This window comes from Mirounga angustirostris, unplaced genomic scaffold (genome assembly GCF_029215605.1).
Source record: "Mirounga angustirostris isolate CCGP_5_RB_7025 unplaced genomic scaffold, mMirAng1.0.hap1 SCAF_7, whole genome shotgun sequence".
Taxonomy (NCBI): domain Eukaryota; kingdom Metazoa; phylum Chordata; class Mammalia; order Carnivora; family Phocidae; genus Mirounga; species Mirounga angustirostris.
The window spans coordinates 8,896,600-8,913,966 of record NW_026991715.1 but is presented as its reverse complement, the minus strand read 5'-3'; the positions used below and the strand labels follow the sequence as shown (position 1 = coordinate 8,913,966).

The following is a 17,367-nucleotide window of genomic DNA, read 5'->3' as shown; positions in this document are numbered from 1 at the left end:
TCAGGTCATGATCTTGGGGTCCTGGAATCGAGCCCCGCATCGGGCTCTCTGCTTCTCCCTCTCCCTCTGCAGCTACTCCCCTCCCCGCCCACCGCTCATGCTCTCTAATAAATAAATAAAATCTTTTTAAAAATAAAAATAAAATAATTAGGAGTTCACAAATTGACTATTCTAATGCCGTCATTCCTTCTTCATTAGCTATATTCCTCCCATAAAGAGAAACTTGCCTTCATAAACGATGTGCTTATTCTGAAAGCCAGATCATTTTGAAAGGCAAGATAAATGTTTCATTCTTTCCCGTTCCGATTCAGAATAATGTGTTGGTTCCCGAGCATTATCCAAAGGTGACACTGTCTGGATCTTGATTTGAAGAAAGCAATCATAAAAGGACATCTATGAGATTATTGGGGAAATTTGAACAGACTGGACATTTGATGAGATGAAGGAATAACTTAATAATAACTTATTAATTTTAGGTTAATAAGGTTAAAAAATGATCCTTCCCTTTTAGAGATATAAGCTAAAATATTTACAGATGAAATGTTAGGAAGTCTGGGACTGGCTTCACAATAATTCTGAGGGCAGGGAAGGAGGTGTGAATTGATGTTTAGAGTGTGATGTCCCTGTCCCTCCTAAAAAGCCATCCGATGCTACTGATGTGGACCCACACTTGGGAGGCAGGGGCTGCCATCTTGCGACTGTCGAGCTCAGACACCATCTGTGACGCCTGTGTTTCTCTTGCCCCAGTGCCATCATAGAACACACCAACAGGGTCATCTTCCTCGAGGATGATGACATCGCCGCAGTGGCTGATGGGAAACTCTCCATTCATCGGGTCAAGCGTTTGGCTAGTGATGACCCATCTCGAGCCATCCAGACCTTGCAGATGGAACTGCAGCAAATCATGAAAGGCAGGTGTCCTCTGAGGGTCTGTGTGCAGTGGTCTTGGGTTGGGGGGCAGGTGCTTTATGGGGGCACTCCTGAGACTCTGCATCCTACCCTGAATGGGCACCACAGGCCTCCTGCCTGCCGTGGCCATTGGGGAGCTCCTGACTGGAACCAGGCGCCAGGCCTCCCTGCTCGATCTGAGCAGTCCATCCATGGCCTCCCTTTACCGACTCTCTGGGACACATTCTGACACCCAGAGGTCATTTCTTCTCTGGGTCAGAAGCCTGCAAAAACAGAGGTCTGTGGACTACTTCTTCCTTTCGAAGAGAGCCTGTCTCCCTCCACCCCTTTCTGCATAGGGCAGCCTGGGTAAACACTTAGGAATGTGAATCAGACCCTCTTACACCGCTGCTTAAAACCCTCTCTGATGGCTTCCCGCTGTTCTTGGAAGAAAATCCATACTTCCTGCCATAGCCCACAATACCCCAATGCCCAGCCTGGCCCCACCTCACTCTACCCTTTTCCCACTATGCTCCGCCCACCTCTCCGGCCACCTCACGGTGACTTAGGCCGGCCAAGTGCTTGCTCACCAGGAGATCATTGCTCTTGACTGGCTCCTTTTGACCATTTACCCCTCTTTGCTTCATGGTGCCCTTTGTGCAAGTCCCCAGCTGAAGGTGGCAGACGGGCACTCTGCCATGTTTGGCATCATCACACATGTGTGTATCCCAGAGAACATTCCCACCCCGTCTGTGGACACCTCCAAAGCTTCAGGCACAACACCTGTCAGGGGCCTTAACCCTCTGCTGCCAGAACATCCCTTTGACGTCATCCAATTCCATTCAGATCAGAGCCCTAGAAATGCATGTGTGGCAGAAAAGGTTTTCTTTTCTTTCTTTTTTTTTAAAGATTTTATTTATTTATTTGAAAGAGAGAGAGAACATGAGCAGGAGGAGCGGGAGAAGCAGACTCCCCACTGAGCAGGGAGCCCGATGAGGGGCTTGATCCCAGGACCCTGGGATCATGACCTGAGCCAAAGGCAGACACTTCACCGACTGAGCCACCCAGACGCCCCAGAAAAGGTTTTTCTTTTTTTTTCTTTTTTTTTTTTTTTTAAAGATTTTATTTATTTATTTGAGACCGAGAGAATGAGAGACAGAGAGCATGAGAGGGAGGAGGGTCAGAGGGAGAAGCAGACTCCCTGCCGAGCAGAGAGCCCGATGCGGGACTCGATCCCAGGACTCCAGGATCATGACCTGAGCCGAAGGCAGTCGCTCAACCAACTGAGCCACCCAGGCGCCCCAGGTTTTTCTTTAATACAGAAGCTAGGAGGGTATTTGTTCAAAAGACAGTTGCCTATTTCTTTGGGCTTACTTCATTTGTACTTCCCTAAGTAGGTTGGTTTCTGGAAGTACAGCATTTTCCTTTCCTCTGGCTTTGCTAAAAGCAGCCACACGTTTGCTGCTTATAGCCCTCGCTCCTTCAAGCTGCAGGGTCCAGTATGTCAACTGAAGGTAGTAATCTTATCTGGCCTGCTTCCCTCTCACTTGTCACCGTGAGCATGAGGGGGGACAGTCCCCGAGAGGCCCCTGGGAATCTGCAGCGGCCTCCACATGTGTCTCTGTAACTAACTGCTTAACAGCTTTGCACCCTGATCGCAAGTTAAGCAGTGGTAATGTAACCAGATTAAAATTGACCTGTTCTGTTGACGTTTATTTGACCAGGTAACTTCAGTGCATTTATGCAGAAGGAGATCTTCGAACAGCCAGAGTCCGTTTTCAACACCATGAGAGGCCGGGTGAATTTTGAGACCAACACAGGTAATCCCTCGTCTGTGCCCTGGGCCGACGCACCTCCCTGGGTGGGGTCAGCATTAACGCGCTGTGTGTGCCCCGCAGTGCTCCTGGGCGGCCTGAAGGACCACCTGAAGGAGATTCGGCGGTGCCGCCGGCTCATCGTGATTGGCTGTGGAACCAGTTACCACGCCGCCGTGGCTGTAAGTGCATCACACCGGGCGCGTGATGGTGCTGGGGAGGGAGCGGGGGCCGAGCCTAGTCTTAGACGCTACGGTGTGTCTGACCCAAATCCGGTGCCCGTGAACCAGCATGAGAGTTGGCACCGAAGCCTTTCTCCCACAGTGGGGGCCGGGCATGCCTAAATTCCCTGACCACCTGGCCCCAGCCACACAAACCGTCCCCAGGAGCCCAGCTGCCTTGTGTCTCTGTGGCATCTCTGACTGACTTTGGTCCCCATTCCTGTTGGCTGCAGACGCGACAAGTTCTGGAGGAGCTAACGGAGCTCCCTGTGATGGTTGAACTTGCGAGCGATTTTCTGGACAGGAACACACCGGTGTTCAGGGATGACGTTTGTTTCTTCATCAGCCAGTCAGGTAAGGATGACGGGTTTGTGTTAGTTCACCTCAGGGCTCTGTCCTCTTGGTAATACACCTTGTATCTCCCTCCTGCCTTCATGCAGTGAAGTTCTCTGTGCACTGAGCATATGCCAAACTCTCCTGTGCCTATGGTCACTTAACCCTCAGAGCCATCACTTCCTGTCCCGTGTTATGGGGAGGAGGCCGTGCAGCCGGGGCTTCTCACCACTCCTGTCATCCCAAGTCCGGGACTTAAGGGACCACTCACCAAAGGGCTTATTCGTGTGTGCTGGGTGTATTTAGAGAGGTGAAAGTTCTTCCAAATTCTGCTGGTTGAGAGTCACTTCAAGGATTATGTGCATGCTTTGCAGTGCCCCTGCTGCCCAGCAGGGGGACACAGAGAGAGACAGCACGCAGGTGTCTGGCTCCCCGCACCTTCAGTAAACGCTAAGCCTGGGCATTTGTTCCAGTTGGGCTGGGCAGAGAGTCAGGGAGGTGATTCATGGCCATATGCTTGTACTCTCTGTGACCTTTAGAAGGATTTTTAAAAACAGTTTAATTATGGAAAATTCCAAATCTCTGTAAAAGTAGAGATTCACGTAAGGAGTCGCCTGTCCTCGGCAATGATTAGCTCAGCAGAGCTGGTGTCATCCAGATCCACATTAACCTGTCCCCTCCATGGGGTTATTTTGAAGTCAATCCCAGACATTGTGTCGCTTCATAAATACCTCACAATGTATCTCTAAATGGTAAAAGAAAAAAAAAAAACATAACCACAATGTCATTACCACCATGAACACGTTAGCAGCAATGCCCTAATATCCGTTGGGACTTTGAATCCTGCTGCCCAGTTGAATTTTTAAGACCATTTCCATTTCAACGACAAACTCAGAAAAACGAATGCAGACACACCCACCATCTGGCTGCCTACCTGGAGCCACGTGCTGCCCTGGGCCTTGAGATGCCAGCGTTGCCTGTGGGTTTGCAATCCCGTCAGAGCCTCAGAATGTTTCCTGAATTGGGTGGGAGCCATCAACCAAAGAAAAAGAGCAGATTTAGTGTAAAAATAATGGCAGTGGCAGCTTCGGGTGTCTACACAGCAAAGATTTAGTTTCGTTTTGTCCAGCCCTTCTCATTAAGTTTTTAAAAAAATACTTTATCAGGGGCGCCTGGGTGGTTCAGTCGTTAAACGTCTGCCTTTGGCTTAGATCATGATCCCAGGGTCCTGGGATCGAGCCCCGCATCGGGCTCCCTGCTCAGGGGGGAGCCTGCTTCTCCCTTTCCCACTCCCCCTCTCTAGCTGTCTCTCTCTCCCTGTCAAATAAAAAAAAAAAAAAATACTGTATCAGACACTAGGGGGTGGGGTTGATGAAGATAGAGCCATCCGGCTCCCTGCCTCCGAGCCCTGAGCCCCACTGGTGCTGAGGAAGGTCTGTGCCCTAGACACACATCTGAAGAGAAAAAGGAGATGGGGACACACACGTATTGCGGAAAAGTCGTGGCCACGAGGACATCGGTGGGCTTGAGTTTCTTTTTAAGATTTTATTTATTTATTTGACAGAGAGAGACACAGCAAGAGAGGGAACACAAGCAGGGGGAGTGGGAGAGGAAGAAGCAGGCTCCCACCGAGCAGGGAGCCCGATGCGGGACTCGATCCCAGGATCCCGGGATCATGACCTGAGCCGAAGGCAGATGCTTAACCGACTGAGCCACCCAGGCGATGGGTTTAATTCTATGATCAGATCATATTTCATTTAGTTTGAGCTTTCAGGACTTACAAATACAGGGCTCCTGTGCTGGCTTATTCACGCACCAATTTAAGTAGCTTTATCATAAAAAATAATTTTGAGTTCACACTGGCAGGCTGCATGAAGCATTCTGCTTTAAAACAAGATCTATTTGAGAAATGGCCATTCCGGGGCATTCTTGCTTTTTAAACATTAAATCTCAGCACATTCTGAATAAGGCAGCTTAAAGTCCTAGCAAGGATGCTGGGAGCCAGGCATACCTGGGTTGGCTCGTCTGTCACCCACAGCCGCATGGCCCCGAGGAAGCAAGGCACCAGTTCCCTTCATCTCCGAGGACCTCATCCTCAAGGGGGACGATGACCCCTGTGGGGCCGCCTTGAGAGCTCAGAGAAACAGTGATAGATGAAAATGTCCTTGGCACATAAAGAGTAGCCAAATCTTGAATCCGAGAATCAACCAGAAAAATTGTCACATGTGGATTTTCCTTTCTGAGAACATGCCAGCTATGTCCAGGCCCTGATTGCCACCTAAGAGCGAGAGTACAAGAGTTGGGGGGCCGGGGGGCTCGAGCTGGCAGAGCCACACTCCTGTGAACACGTGGCTGGGGGGGGGACCCATGTGGCAGGTGAGACTGCAGACACCCTCCTGGCGTTACGCTACTGTAAGGATCGCCGGGCCCTGACCGTGGGTGTCACCAACACCGTGGGCAGCTCCATCTCCCGAGAGACCGACTGCGGTGTCCACATCAACGCGGGGCCAGAGATCGGCGTGGCCAGCACCAAGGTAGGCACCTCCCACCTGTGCCCTGGCCGGGCGGACAGGTGTGCCCCGGGGGAGGGCCTCGGCTAGCCGGGCAGACAGGGGGCTGTGGGGCCGGGGGGCCCACTGATGCGCCTCCTCCCGCGTGGTCCACAAGCCCACGTTCGCCCCTGCTCTGCCAGAGTCACCATTTTATCCACAGGCTTACACCAGTCAGTTCATCTCCCTGGTGATGTTTGGTTTAATGATGTCTGAAGACCGAATTTCACTGCAAAACAGAAGGCGAGAGATCATCTGTGGTTTACAGTCTTTACCTGGTATGTTCCAGAGCTAAAGTTTCCTTATCACTGTCTCCCATAAACAGTGCTGTTAATAACTTCCTCCTCCTCAAAACTTCGTGGTCACCACTAAATGCCTCCAGAAGCTCCCCCTGGGCCAAGATTAAAGTCTGCACTCTTCACTAGGCCTTAGAACCCTGCACACTTGGCCCCTGCTTCCTCTGACCTCATTCCACTCCCTCCCTTCCTCCTTGGGCTGCCTCATGACCTTCTGATCCTCAGCAGTGCCAAGCTCTTTCCACCACAGGGCCTTTACACTGGCCCTTTCCTCTACAGAAACCTTCCTCCAGCTCCCCAGCTGATGGCTTCTCATCATTCAAGTCTGAGTTCAAATGTCACTTCCTGGGACCCTTCCTGGCCATCCTAACTAGTCCCCTACCCCAGCTACAAAATGTTAGCCCATTTCTTGTCTTTATAGCACATGCAATGATCTGAAGTTACCTGTTCTCCCGTATACTGGCTTGTCTCCTAACTAACATGTCAGCCCAGTGAGCATACAACCCTATCTATCAGAATCATTGCTGGATGCCTGGTGCCCAGGCAGGGCAGGTATACAGTAGGTGCTCAGCAAATATCTGAGGAGGAGTAAATGGCCCTGAGCCTTTTCCTGTCCCAGACTGCTCCTTCTATCTCACCAAACTCCACTCTTCTGCTGGGTCCCATCTGTTGTAGTTCGTGAGATGCCACGTCTATGACACTGAATCACAAGCTCTTTGGGGGGAAGGGGGGACCATGGTTTCAATCATTCGCCACACAGGGATCAGGGCCCAGTGGTGTTTCCTGCCCCGTGTGCCATCTTGGGAGTGCCTTTCCTTCGGACACTCGCACTCCAGGGAAGCAGAGAGACCTACTGTGTTTTCTTTGTGCAGCTCTGAGGGCGTGAAATGAAACAGATCTCACCGCTGGGCTGACAAGGAGAAAGTGCAGGGGCAGGATGGTCATGAGGCTGGGGGGCAGCCCCTCCCCGAGACCGGGAAGGACTGGGTCCTCCCTGGGAGGCAGGGGCAAACCCCGGAGAAGGCAGTGAGGGAGAACCACCATCTAACCATAAAAAGCCCAGAGATCTGCATCTGGCCAACACAACATGCTGAAAATGTGTGGACGAGAAAACTATTCTTCACTTTAAGCCAGATACGAATGGGGCAAAACAGTACTCGACCCTGATGTCTAAGTCAGCGGTTCTCAAGATGTGGTCTGCAGGTCCCCAGTCTCACAGTAAACACGTTATTTATAATAAATGCGTTTGCCTTTTTCGCTGTGAGGACATTTGCAAAGGCGGCGGTGCCCCCATTGGGGCCTTAGCATACACCACCTCGCACCTAGCTTGGCTCCAAGATGTCCTTCATGAAGCAGGAAAATGCATTAATCTTAGTAAATTGCAACACTTTTTAATGTTCTGTTTGACAAAATGGGAAGTGTGCCTAAATCACACTGAAGAGTGTGAAGGTTGTTTCCAAGAAAAGCACCCTGGAATTGTTAGAGTAGCAAGCTGACTTGAGTACGTGGCAGACATTTTCTCAAAAATGAGCAAAGTTAGGCCGACACTTAAGAAGAAAAACCGACTGTCTCTTGCCAGTGATAAACTTCAGGCTTTCATGTGAAATTTAGGATTTGGGAAAACCTGTAGCTTGTGAGTGTGAGCTTGACCAATTCCCACCACTTAAAGACATCTCTGATCAGGCCATGGTGATTTGAAGACATGTCATTTCTGAAAAAACCATATTTTATGATGAAATGTGTCCATTTTTAGAAGATTTGTATAATTCAGTGGACCTATATTTTCCAAATGGCCAATGCGTGATGTCACAAAAGTATACACGCGTAAAACCTCCATTTAAATAAGTGCAAGATAGACAGATAAATTTTAATGTCACAAGGTGGGAAAATTTATTGATATGATTTCAGAGTCTACATTTGCAACTACTCTTTTAAGAAATTACTGTTTCTTGGGACGCCTGGATGGCTCAATCAGTAGAGCTTGTGACTCTTAATCTCGGGGTCATGAGTTCGAGCCCATGTTGGGTGAAGAGATTAGTTAAATAAATTAATTAAGAAAAAGAAATTATCTTTTCTTGACTTTGATGTAATATCGGAGAAGAACATTCACAATTATTGGAAAAAAGTTATTTATATGTTCCTTCCTTCTCCAACTAGAAATCTCTGTGAGGCTGGATTTTCTCCCTATTCTTCAACCAAAAGAACATATCACAACAGGTTGAATGAGAAACAGATGCGAGGATCTAAATGGCTTTATTACAAAGTCAGGCATTTAAAAAGATTTACAAAAATATAAACAGCACTATTATTCTAACTTTTAAAAATGTATAATGGGTTTATTGTGACTTTTAAATGAATGAATAAAAATATCTTTAATTTTGTCAGTTTCTAATCTGGTAAATATTGATAGAACCAACAGAAACAAAGTGTCTTAAGGATTCACAATCATTTTTAAGAGTGCAAGTAAGTCTTGAGGCCAAAAAGTTTGGGAAGCGTTGGTCCAACTTACACTGGTGTCTCCAGCAGGTGGGCTGGATGGGGCGATGGGGCATTAATTTGGGGTGTCAGCCCTGTGGCTGACCAGCTGGTGATTTAGCCTCTCTGAGCCTCAGTTGCCTTACCAGTAAAATGGAGCTAGAAATAACACTTCTCTGCTTACCTTACATGCTCGAGAAAGTATGAACATAAACAAAATCCTGCCTAATCACCCAAGTTATTTCCCATAATCTCCATTTAAAACCCTTTGAAACTAATGCGAGAGGAAGCCAAGTGTATGAAGTGGTGTGAGTTCCCAAAACTTCGTCTCTACACCATGATTTTTCTTTGTGAATCTTGCTATAAAATCTAGTATGACTGGCATCCTCTCTGCTGTATTTGCGATTTAGGGCTGATCAAGGAAGTGCTGTCGCTGGATGAGAAGATTCATGACCTGGCCCTGGAGCTCTACACACAGAGGTCGCTCCTGGTCATGGGACGGGGCTATAACTATGCCACGTGCCTGGAAGGAGCCCTGGTGAGCCTCCTCTGTCCAACCACCCCCCCACCAGCCCCTGCATGAGGGCTCTGCAGTTTCCCTGTTAGTCCTCAGACTTCCAAGGGGAGCTGGAGATCCTGACGGAATGAGTTTCCAACCCTACTAGGGATCCTCAGCCTGCCTTTTTAAAATTGGTAACTGGCTATGTTGTGGCACTAAAGATCCAAACCCTAGAACGAGAGCTGATGGAGCGTGGGCAGGTGCCAGGATCACGGGGCTACCAAGAGGGTGGGGCAGTGCTGTCCAGGGGCTGAGTCTAGTGCTAGCACATAACCCACTCTCTGCTTGCTGCTTATGGATGAGAATGCTCAACCAAAGCCAACGGGAGACCGTGCACAGGTGGGGCCGCGCTCGGGACCCAAGCAAGGGCATCATCCCTGGCCCAGCTTGGCTCCCCTCCTCTTCCTCAGGAGCAAGTCCTTGCTCCTTCCCTGTCACCTCTATTTGAGAGAAACACTCAGAGGGTTTTACGAGTGGTGGGGGGGGTGGGGGGGAGGGTTTGCACAAGCCAGAGCTGCCTGACCGGCAGTGAGCTCCAAATTCCACAGGCTTCCTCTGAGGCTCTGACCCCTCCCAAAAGAAGTGAAGGGCTGGGCACGCTGCTTGGGGGGGGGCACCATAGGAGCAAGGCCTGGGGGGAGTCCACTTGCAGCTCCCCCACGCCTCTGCTGCCTGGTGCAGGGGGTTGGGGGGGCTCAGCTGCAGTGCCCCAGTGTGCTGGTGAAAGATGCATATTCAGCTGTGTCTCCAAGTCAGTCTTTGGGGGAAGAAAGAAGCTTTTACACCCGTTGCTAGCGCACATCAATGGCCCCTCTGTGGTCTCCTGGGGGCCGGCACTCCAGCTGTCTGCGGCATTTGGGTGGAGCCATGCCCCTGCCAGTTTCCCCCCACCAAAATAAATAGTTCTAGGGGAGTTGAGAAATGTTTCATTTGACACTCACCGGTTCAGTGACGTAGGTTTAATGACAACCTAATAGAAATGGATCTCCCTAAACACAGGGAAGAATTCCAATAACAGCCCAGTGTGTGTGATTTTTGCCTCCTAAGTAAGCTGGAGGAACCCTTTGGAAGTTATTAATGGTCTAGAATTGGGGGCACCGACCAACCAGATCACTGAAGGAAGGTATATCTAGACAGAATGCAATGCCATCATTACAAACTGTAACTGTGGGAAGGCCATGGGGCCCGGACAGAGGGTGGAAAGGGCGAGCCAGATCAGTGTGGACTTGTCCATCCAAGGGGGGGGCGGCTGTGCTGGGGGCTGGTCTGGGGACGCAGGCTGTGTGCTGGGCTCTGTGCATGCTCTGGACACCAGCCTGCCCTGGCCCTGGCCTCGAGCTGCCCTCAGTGCTGCTGACCACTTCACGCACTCGTTCATCTGCCCTGCAGCCCTCAGCTCCCTGCCTTCTGGATTCATCCCTCCCCCAGCTCCCCTCCCTCCCCTCTGGCTGATCTGCTCCAGCCCCCTGTCTGCCCGGTATCACACGGACCCCACCTCGTGTTTCCCCAGAAAATTAAAGAGATAACCTACATGCATTCAGAAGGCATCCTGGCTGGGGAGCTGAAGCACGGACCCTTGGCGCTGATTGACAAGCAGATGCCCGTCATCATGGTCATCATGAAGGACCCTTGCTTTGCCAAATGCCAGAATGCCCTGCAGCAGGTCACAGCCCGCCAGGTGAGGGCTGTCAGCTGGGCTGGGGCCCCCTCTCTCCTGTTCTCTCCCATACACTGGTTATGAGCAGTCCTGACACTGAGAAGGCTTGACCACACACTCTCTCCTAGACCCCCTCAGAGTGGCACACACATTCAGAAATGACTGGCCAGCCTGTGGCCATGGGCACGACGGCTCCTCAGTGAGACCTTGTGACCCAGATTGGCCCGAGCTGTCCCGGATTCCCAGCGTGGAGCCGCCCGGAGGTGGGAGCACAGATCCATCCTGGGAGGGCTCATGAAGTTACAGGGACGTGAGATCCAACAATGCCCTTCAGCCAGCTGCTGGTTTTATATAACAGAAGTTAGAAAACACAAATCGCTTTACTTCCTTGCCTAAAGCCTTCCTGTGGCTTCCCATAAAACTAGAGTGACCATAAGCCTGCATTATCTGGCCCCTTCCTTCTGTTTCCCACTCAGGCCGAGCTGATTTCTGTCTCTATGCCTTGGCGCTGGCTCTTCCTCACCAGTGTCTTCCAATCATATTACCGTGTTTTGTGGCTTCTGTGGCATTTATCTGGAATTCATCATTAGTTATTGGTTGGCTTGCTTCTGTTTTTGTTTTCTACCCCTCAGTTGTGAGTCCCCTGAGAGTGAAGAGTAGGTGTGCCGTGTGCCCTGCCCTTGGCAAGGCACACTGAAGCCACTCAACAGATGGGTGCTAGAAATGGATGCTACAGGCTGGCGATCACCCTACTAGGGAAGGGAGAGAAACTCACCCAACAGCATCCAACACTTTGTCCTTCGCACCAGTCATGCACAGCACCTCCCCCATACTTGCAACAAAAGCAAGAGGCCACTGTGATCATGGCAATGAGGTTGATCTCAGAAACTCTGCTGTAGGTGAGGGGCTGTTCTTTCAGAGACAGACTGCATGTCGTGATCCTATTTCTCCGCTTTAGGGTCGCCCGATTATACTGTGCTGCAGGGACGACACTGAGAGTTCCAAGTTCGCGTATAAGACGATCGAGCTGCCCCACACGGTGGACTGCCTCCAGGGCATCCTGAGTGTGATCCCACTGCAGCTCCTGTCCTTTCATCTGGCTGTTCTCCGAGGATATGACGTACGTCTGAAACCGCGCCGAACCCCCCCAAAGGGGGAAAACATAACCCCAGAGTTTGATTTTGTTCTTGAGTGCTTATTGGGTGTAAATATTCATAGGAGACATTTTTTTCATTTAAAACAACTCTCTTTTTAAAGTAACTTATATCCCTTGAAAACAAGTTGCAAGATTATGAAGACCATATTAGACTATAAACTCATCACCCAGAGGGGCAAGGCTAATTGGCAAATTTAATAATTCATTCCAGTCTTTTCCTTGTGTGTGTGAATTTTTGAACATTTTTTGAGATTATATCGAGGATGACATTTTACATCTTCCCTTTAAATATATTTACAAGCATTTTCTTACATCTTGAACTTATTGTAAGCAACATTTACAGTATTCCAAATATAATAACTTATACAAGCAACATGTACAATATTCCCACAGTCTTGTAGCATGGATTGTAACAATGACTTAGCCAGTCTTCTGTTATTTAAACTGTTGCTAATTTGGGAGGAAATGGCTGCATAAATCAGAATGCAGTGAACATCTCTGCACATGTATCGTCCTCCCACATTTAAAACTTGTCCTCAGTCTAGCAAATGATTCAACATTTTGAGACTCCCAACATATATTGTCAATTTATGTTCCAGAAAAGAACCAATTTACAATCCCACTGGCAAAAGTGTATGAGCATACAACTCACTGTGTAAAGAAAAAGAAGTTTTATTACAATTTAATTTTGAGAAGCTTTTAAAGATACATAACCATACCAAAAAAACAAAACAAAACAAAACCCCACAATGTAACAAATACCTAATGGTGCACATATCCAGAACTGCCATTGGCTAACGTTTTGCCATATTTGTTTCTTTTTAAAAAAACATTATTGTAAGCAAAAGAAGATATTGTAGATAAAATTGAAGCCTGCTCTATCAACCATCCCCAGTCACCTTTTCTTCCCAGCCCCCACCCTGGACTAACAAATCTTGTGGATTGGGTGTACACCCTTCCAAGAAAAGTGAATATTTAACAGGACACACTGAGCTCACTGGTTTTAATAGCATGAATCGGATCCTTTCAATAGTTTTAACGCAGCATGACACGAATCAGGCGCACACTAAGTGTTTATTGAATGAAATAAACATGATATAGTTGAGTGACGTTTCTGGAATAAGGAATGACTTCCAAGATGCTGGTCTCCAGGAACTAGCTCATAGTTCAAGGTGACCAGAACACCCATCTCCTTTTCTTCTAGTACTCTGATAACAGGCTTTATGCCACGGCACGTTGCTGAGCTCTAGGGGCTCCTGAGCAGCTACTTTCTCTCGTTTTAGGTCGACTTCCCCAGAAATCTGGCCAAGTCTGTAACCGTGGAATAGAGAACAAGGAAGAGCCTGAGGAGGCCATTGCCACCTGTCGTGTGTGCTTCGAGGCCCGTCCCAGGGACGCCCAAGTGGGAAGAACAGTGGGCATTCTGTGTGTTCCGAGTAGATCCCAGTAGAGCTTGACAGCTGCCAGGTGCCTTGTACCCAAGTGCTTCGCTTACAGCAGATACTGTTTCTCTGTGTCCCGAAGTTGCCAGAGGAGAAAGGAATCATTGTTTACACATGGGGATCAGAGCGGACTTTTCCACTACTGTGCAATAGAGACACAGCTCTCTTCAGAGTAACTGTGAACCTTTTTTTAACCAACACTAGTTAGTTTTAAAAGACAAAATATTTATAATGATGACTGTATAGCTTTTAAGTTATTTTTCTAGTATGTGGCTTTCTAGAGCCAAGGTAACTCCCAGACCATGTACCCCCCAGCCTCCTGGCGGGGGGGCGTTCATCTCAGATTTGAGCACAAGGCATTGCCCCTCTGGACTCCTTTCTCCTTTCCTGTCCTCTCTGGGCTGCCCCTGAATCCTGTCCCCTGACGTCAGGGAAGCCCCCACCCGCCCCGACCTTCCGGTGCCTCCTGTAAATCCCTTCAAAATCTCAATGTCCTTCAACGGTTTCTTCTCCTATAAATCCCTCCAACTCTCCAACTTCGGTTAAATCTGATCATGGTTCTTTTTAAGCCCAGGCAGCATTTTGGTCCCGGCTCCTACCTGTAGTAGAACAGCTTGAAATATCCCATGCAAGAGAGTAGTTTCAAGTGGGCTACCTTGCCCTCTGTTTAAAAGCGTGCACAATCAAAATACTATGCAATTTTAAGACAATAAAGACAGTACAATTCTTTTTTGGCTTGTGTGTTTGGATTTCTGGTAATCTCATTCTTTTTTGTGTACTTGGATTTTGAGGGCTTCTCAAAACAGGAAATCAGCAGGGTCTGGTGGCAATGAACCCCGTTTCTTAGTAGCCAATGGCACTGTGTCCACACCTGTGACCTGCATACTTCTAGTGTGAAAATGAGGAGTATTTATTTTACAGGAGGGAACAAACTGTAGGATATTTGGAACTCTTGGTTGAGTCCACTGAACAGCTGTTGGAGGGGGTTGAACCACGTGATGCTGTTTAAGACGGTTGCCCAGAACCCGAAGGCAACATGCAGGGGTGAAACTCTCAAATCCGTACTTTCTTTTTTAAGATTTTATTTATTTATTTGAGAGAGAGAGAGCGAGCTAGCGAGAAATAGAGGATGAGCAGGGGAGAGAGGGAGAAGCAGGCTCCCCGCTGAGCAGGGAGCCCAAAGTGGGGCTCGATGTGGGACTTGATCTCAGGACCTTGGGATCATGACCTGAGCTGAAGGCAGACGCTTCACCTACTGAGCCACCCAGGCGCCCCTCAAATCCATACTTTTTATTTCCATGGATCCATCATAGTCACCAATTTTATCAATACAGTCAGGCAGGAATATAAGAAGCCAGGGCCAGAGTTCTGAAGGCTTGTGGGGTCGGAATTCAGGCTCCCAAAGAAAGTGGCTATCCCAGATGGCTTGAATAGTGTCTTCATGACCACTAACTGGTGTGAGTGACTCTAGTTTACCATCAGACCTTTGTTCAGGATTACCTGTGGGCTACTCAGTAACTTTTCCATCCTTTCCTATGCCCTCCCCTGTGTCACGGGGCTTGGCAACCTAGGAATTACATTTCCAAGTTAAAATTCCACCAGTGAGACACTTCACGGAAGATCTGGGAGGCAGTTTAGAAATCATATTATTTATGGAGAAATCATGTTACTTCTTTCTCCTTGGGCAGAAGCAGACAGAATCATGGCTTTGGCAGAGAGGAGGTCCTTCTATGGTCCTTAGCCGCAAAGCACATGCTACGGCAGTGCTCCCTAAAACTCACCCACCGCCTTGTGCTCCAGGCAATGGCAGCTACCAACAGAGGTTTCCTGTAGCTCCTCCGGAATCCCACTTCTGAAGGGCTGGCAGGAACCCAGGAGCCATGGGGACATCCTCTGAGCCACGGCCCCCAGCCCTTCCCACAGATTCACCAGGGTGTGTAAGTCTTGCTGGCAAAACCGGCAATCCTTTCTGTCTTTTTTTTTTTTTAAGATTTTATTTATTTATTTATCAGAGAGAGAGAGAGAGAGAGAGAGAGAGAGCACAAGCAGGGGGAGTGGGAGAGGGAGAAGCAGACCCTCCGCTGAGCAAGGAGCCCCATGTGGGACTTGATCCCAGGACCCTGGGATCATGACCTGAGCCGAAGGCAGCCGCTTAACCGACTGAGCCACCCAGGCGCCCCTCCTTTCTGTCTTTTTTTTTTTTTTTTAAGATTTTATTTATTTATTTGACAGAGACAGAGATAGCGAGAGTAGGAACACAAGCAGCAGGAGGGGGAGAGGGAGAAGCAGGCTTCCCCCCGAGGAGGGAGCCCGATGTGGGACTCGATCCCAGGACCCTGGGATCATGACCTGAGCTGAAGGCAGATGCCCAATGACTGAGCCACCCAGGCGCCCCTCCTTTCTGTCTTTTTAACCAGACGTGGTGGTCATTACAGCTTCTGAGGTTAGGAGACTTTACAGACTAGCCAGAACATTTTTATCTGGATGAGAACCAGAGAAATGCATTTCATCTCACAAGCGAGTCTTGGGAAACACAGGGCTCTTCACACTTGGGCGCTTAGCAAGACTGAGGTGTGGACCAGGCACCGGACATGTGGCAGGAGTACGGCCAGAGGGAAGGGGCTGCCTCCTGCTCTCAGGGAAACGCTGAGAACTTCTATGGGGGATATGCGTGCCCTCAGCAGAGCATCAGGGGAGAGACCCTCGGGGGCACATGGTCAAGACAAGCCAAGTCCTGGTGAGAATCTGGGCCAAGCCGTCCTGGACGTTCTGTCCTTGGTTTAAGAAGATGGCCCGATGGAACTGGGGGGTCTTTGTGATGCCCGGCTGCCTCTGGGGTCACCCCGCTGCAGGATGGCTCAGCTCCCTCCACGTCTGCTGCAGAGCTGCCATCCTGGGAGCACTCCATCATCCTCCAAGGGAGTCCCTTTCATCCTGCTTCCCGTATCTCACATCTTCCTTCTGAGTTTCCTTTGTCATCTTGGTGGGGTACATCCTTCTTGAGTAAAGGAGGCTGGGAGATAAATTTCTGAGACCTTGAGAAGTAAAAGACTTTATGCCTCACACGGGACTGAGGGTTTAGCTACGTATAGAATTCTAGGTCACAAAACATGTTTTCTTCAGAACTGTAAAGGTAAATCTCCATGATCTTGTTCATGGTTTTGCAATTGAGGGTTTCAAACTCACTCTGATGTAGGTGACCTTTGTATTTCCCTCTTTTTCTCCCCCTGTGTTCTCAAATGCCACAGCGAGCTGTCTTGGGTCTCTTCTCATTTGGTGTTGATTTCAGGCTGGTACCTCCTGGTCCTCCATTCTGGGGAATCTTCTTGAATTACTTTTCTGTGGATTTCTTTTGTTTTCCTGGCCCCTCTTATTTCAGAGGTTGAAGCTTCTGGACAGGCTTCTCATTTCCTGTCTTTTGTGTGTGTGTGTGTGCATCTTATCTTTTTGCTCTACTAATGGGAGATTTGACTTATTCTCCCAATCTGTTTACTACTAAGAGTTTTCATTTCTGCCAATACGATTTAATTTCCAAGGGCTCTATTTTTTTTTTTGCTCTGAATATATACATATATATTTATAATGCATATTTTTTTAAAAATTAACTACAGCCCATACTTTATTCACATTTCCTTAGTTTTTACCTAATGTCCTTTTCTTGCTTTTTCCTGACATCACATTACATGTTTCCTTAGGCTCCTCTTGGCTGTGACCGTTTCTCAGACTTCCTTTGTTTTGAATGATCTTGACATTTTTGAGGATAACTGGTGGGTATTTTCTAGAATGTTCCCCAACTGGGTTTGTCTGATGCTTTTGCATGGTAAACTGAGGTTACGTGTTTTGGGGAGGAAGACCCCAGAAATAAAGTGCCATTCTCATTACTCCATATGCAGAGGGGAACATGCTATCAACATGTCTTGTCATTGTTACGATCTCTTGGTCACCTGTGTGCAGTAGTCTCATTTTTCTCCCTTTCC

At 48.7% G+C, this 17,367-nt stretch overlaps 1 protein-coding gene across 2 annotated transcripts in view; it reads left to right on the top strand.

Annotated features, from left to right (window-relative positions):
• GFPT2 (glutamine-fructose-6-phosphate transaminase 2) overlaps positions 1 to 14,119 on the top strand; it is a 41,661-nt gene extending 27,542 nt beyond the window's left edge. Inside the window, exons 10-19 of one of the 2 annotated variants that reach the window (XM_045890667.3) lie at positions 748 to 911; positions 2,613 to 2,708; positions 2,787 to 2,884; positions 3,157 to 3,277; positions 5,633 to 5,790; positions 5,969 to 6,083; positions 8,987 to 9,114; positions 10,646 to 10,813; positions 11,751 to 11,912; positions 13,232 to 14,119. In XM_045890667.3, the coding sequence (XP_045746623.1) occupies positions 748 to 911; positions 2,613 to 2,708; positions 2,787 to 2,884; positions 3,157 to 3,277; positions 5,633 to 5,790; positions 5,969 to 6,083; positions 8,987 to 9,114; positions 10,646 to 10,813; positions 11,751 to 11,912; positions 13,232 to 13,276 (1,255 nt within the window). In that variant the 3' untranslated portion in view covers positions 13,277 to 14,119. Of the gene's footprint in view, positions 1 to 747; positions 912 to 2,612; positions 2,709 to 2,786; positions 2,885 to 3,156; positions 3,278 to 5,632; positions 5,791 to 5,968; positions 6,084 to 8,986; positions 9,115 to 10,524; positions 10,814 to 11,750; positions 11,913 to 13,231 lie in introns of those variants that run through there. The other variant, XM_064595780.1, reaches the window with a different exon arrangement.
• The last annotated feature ends 3,248 nt before the right edge of the window (positions 14,120 to 17,367 follow it).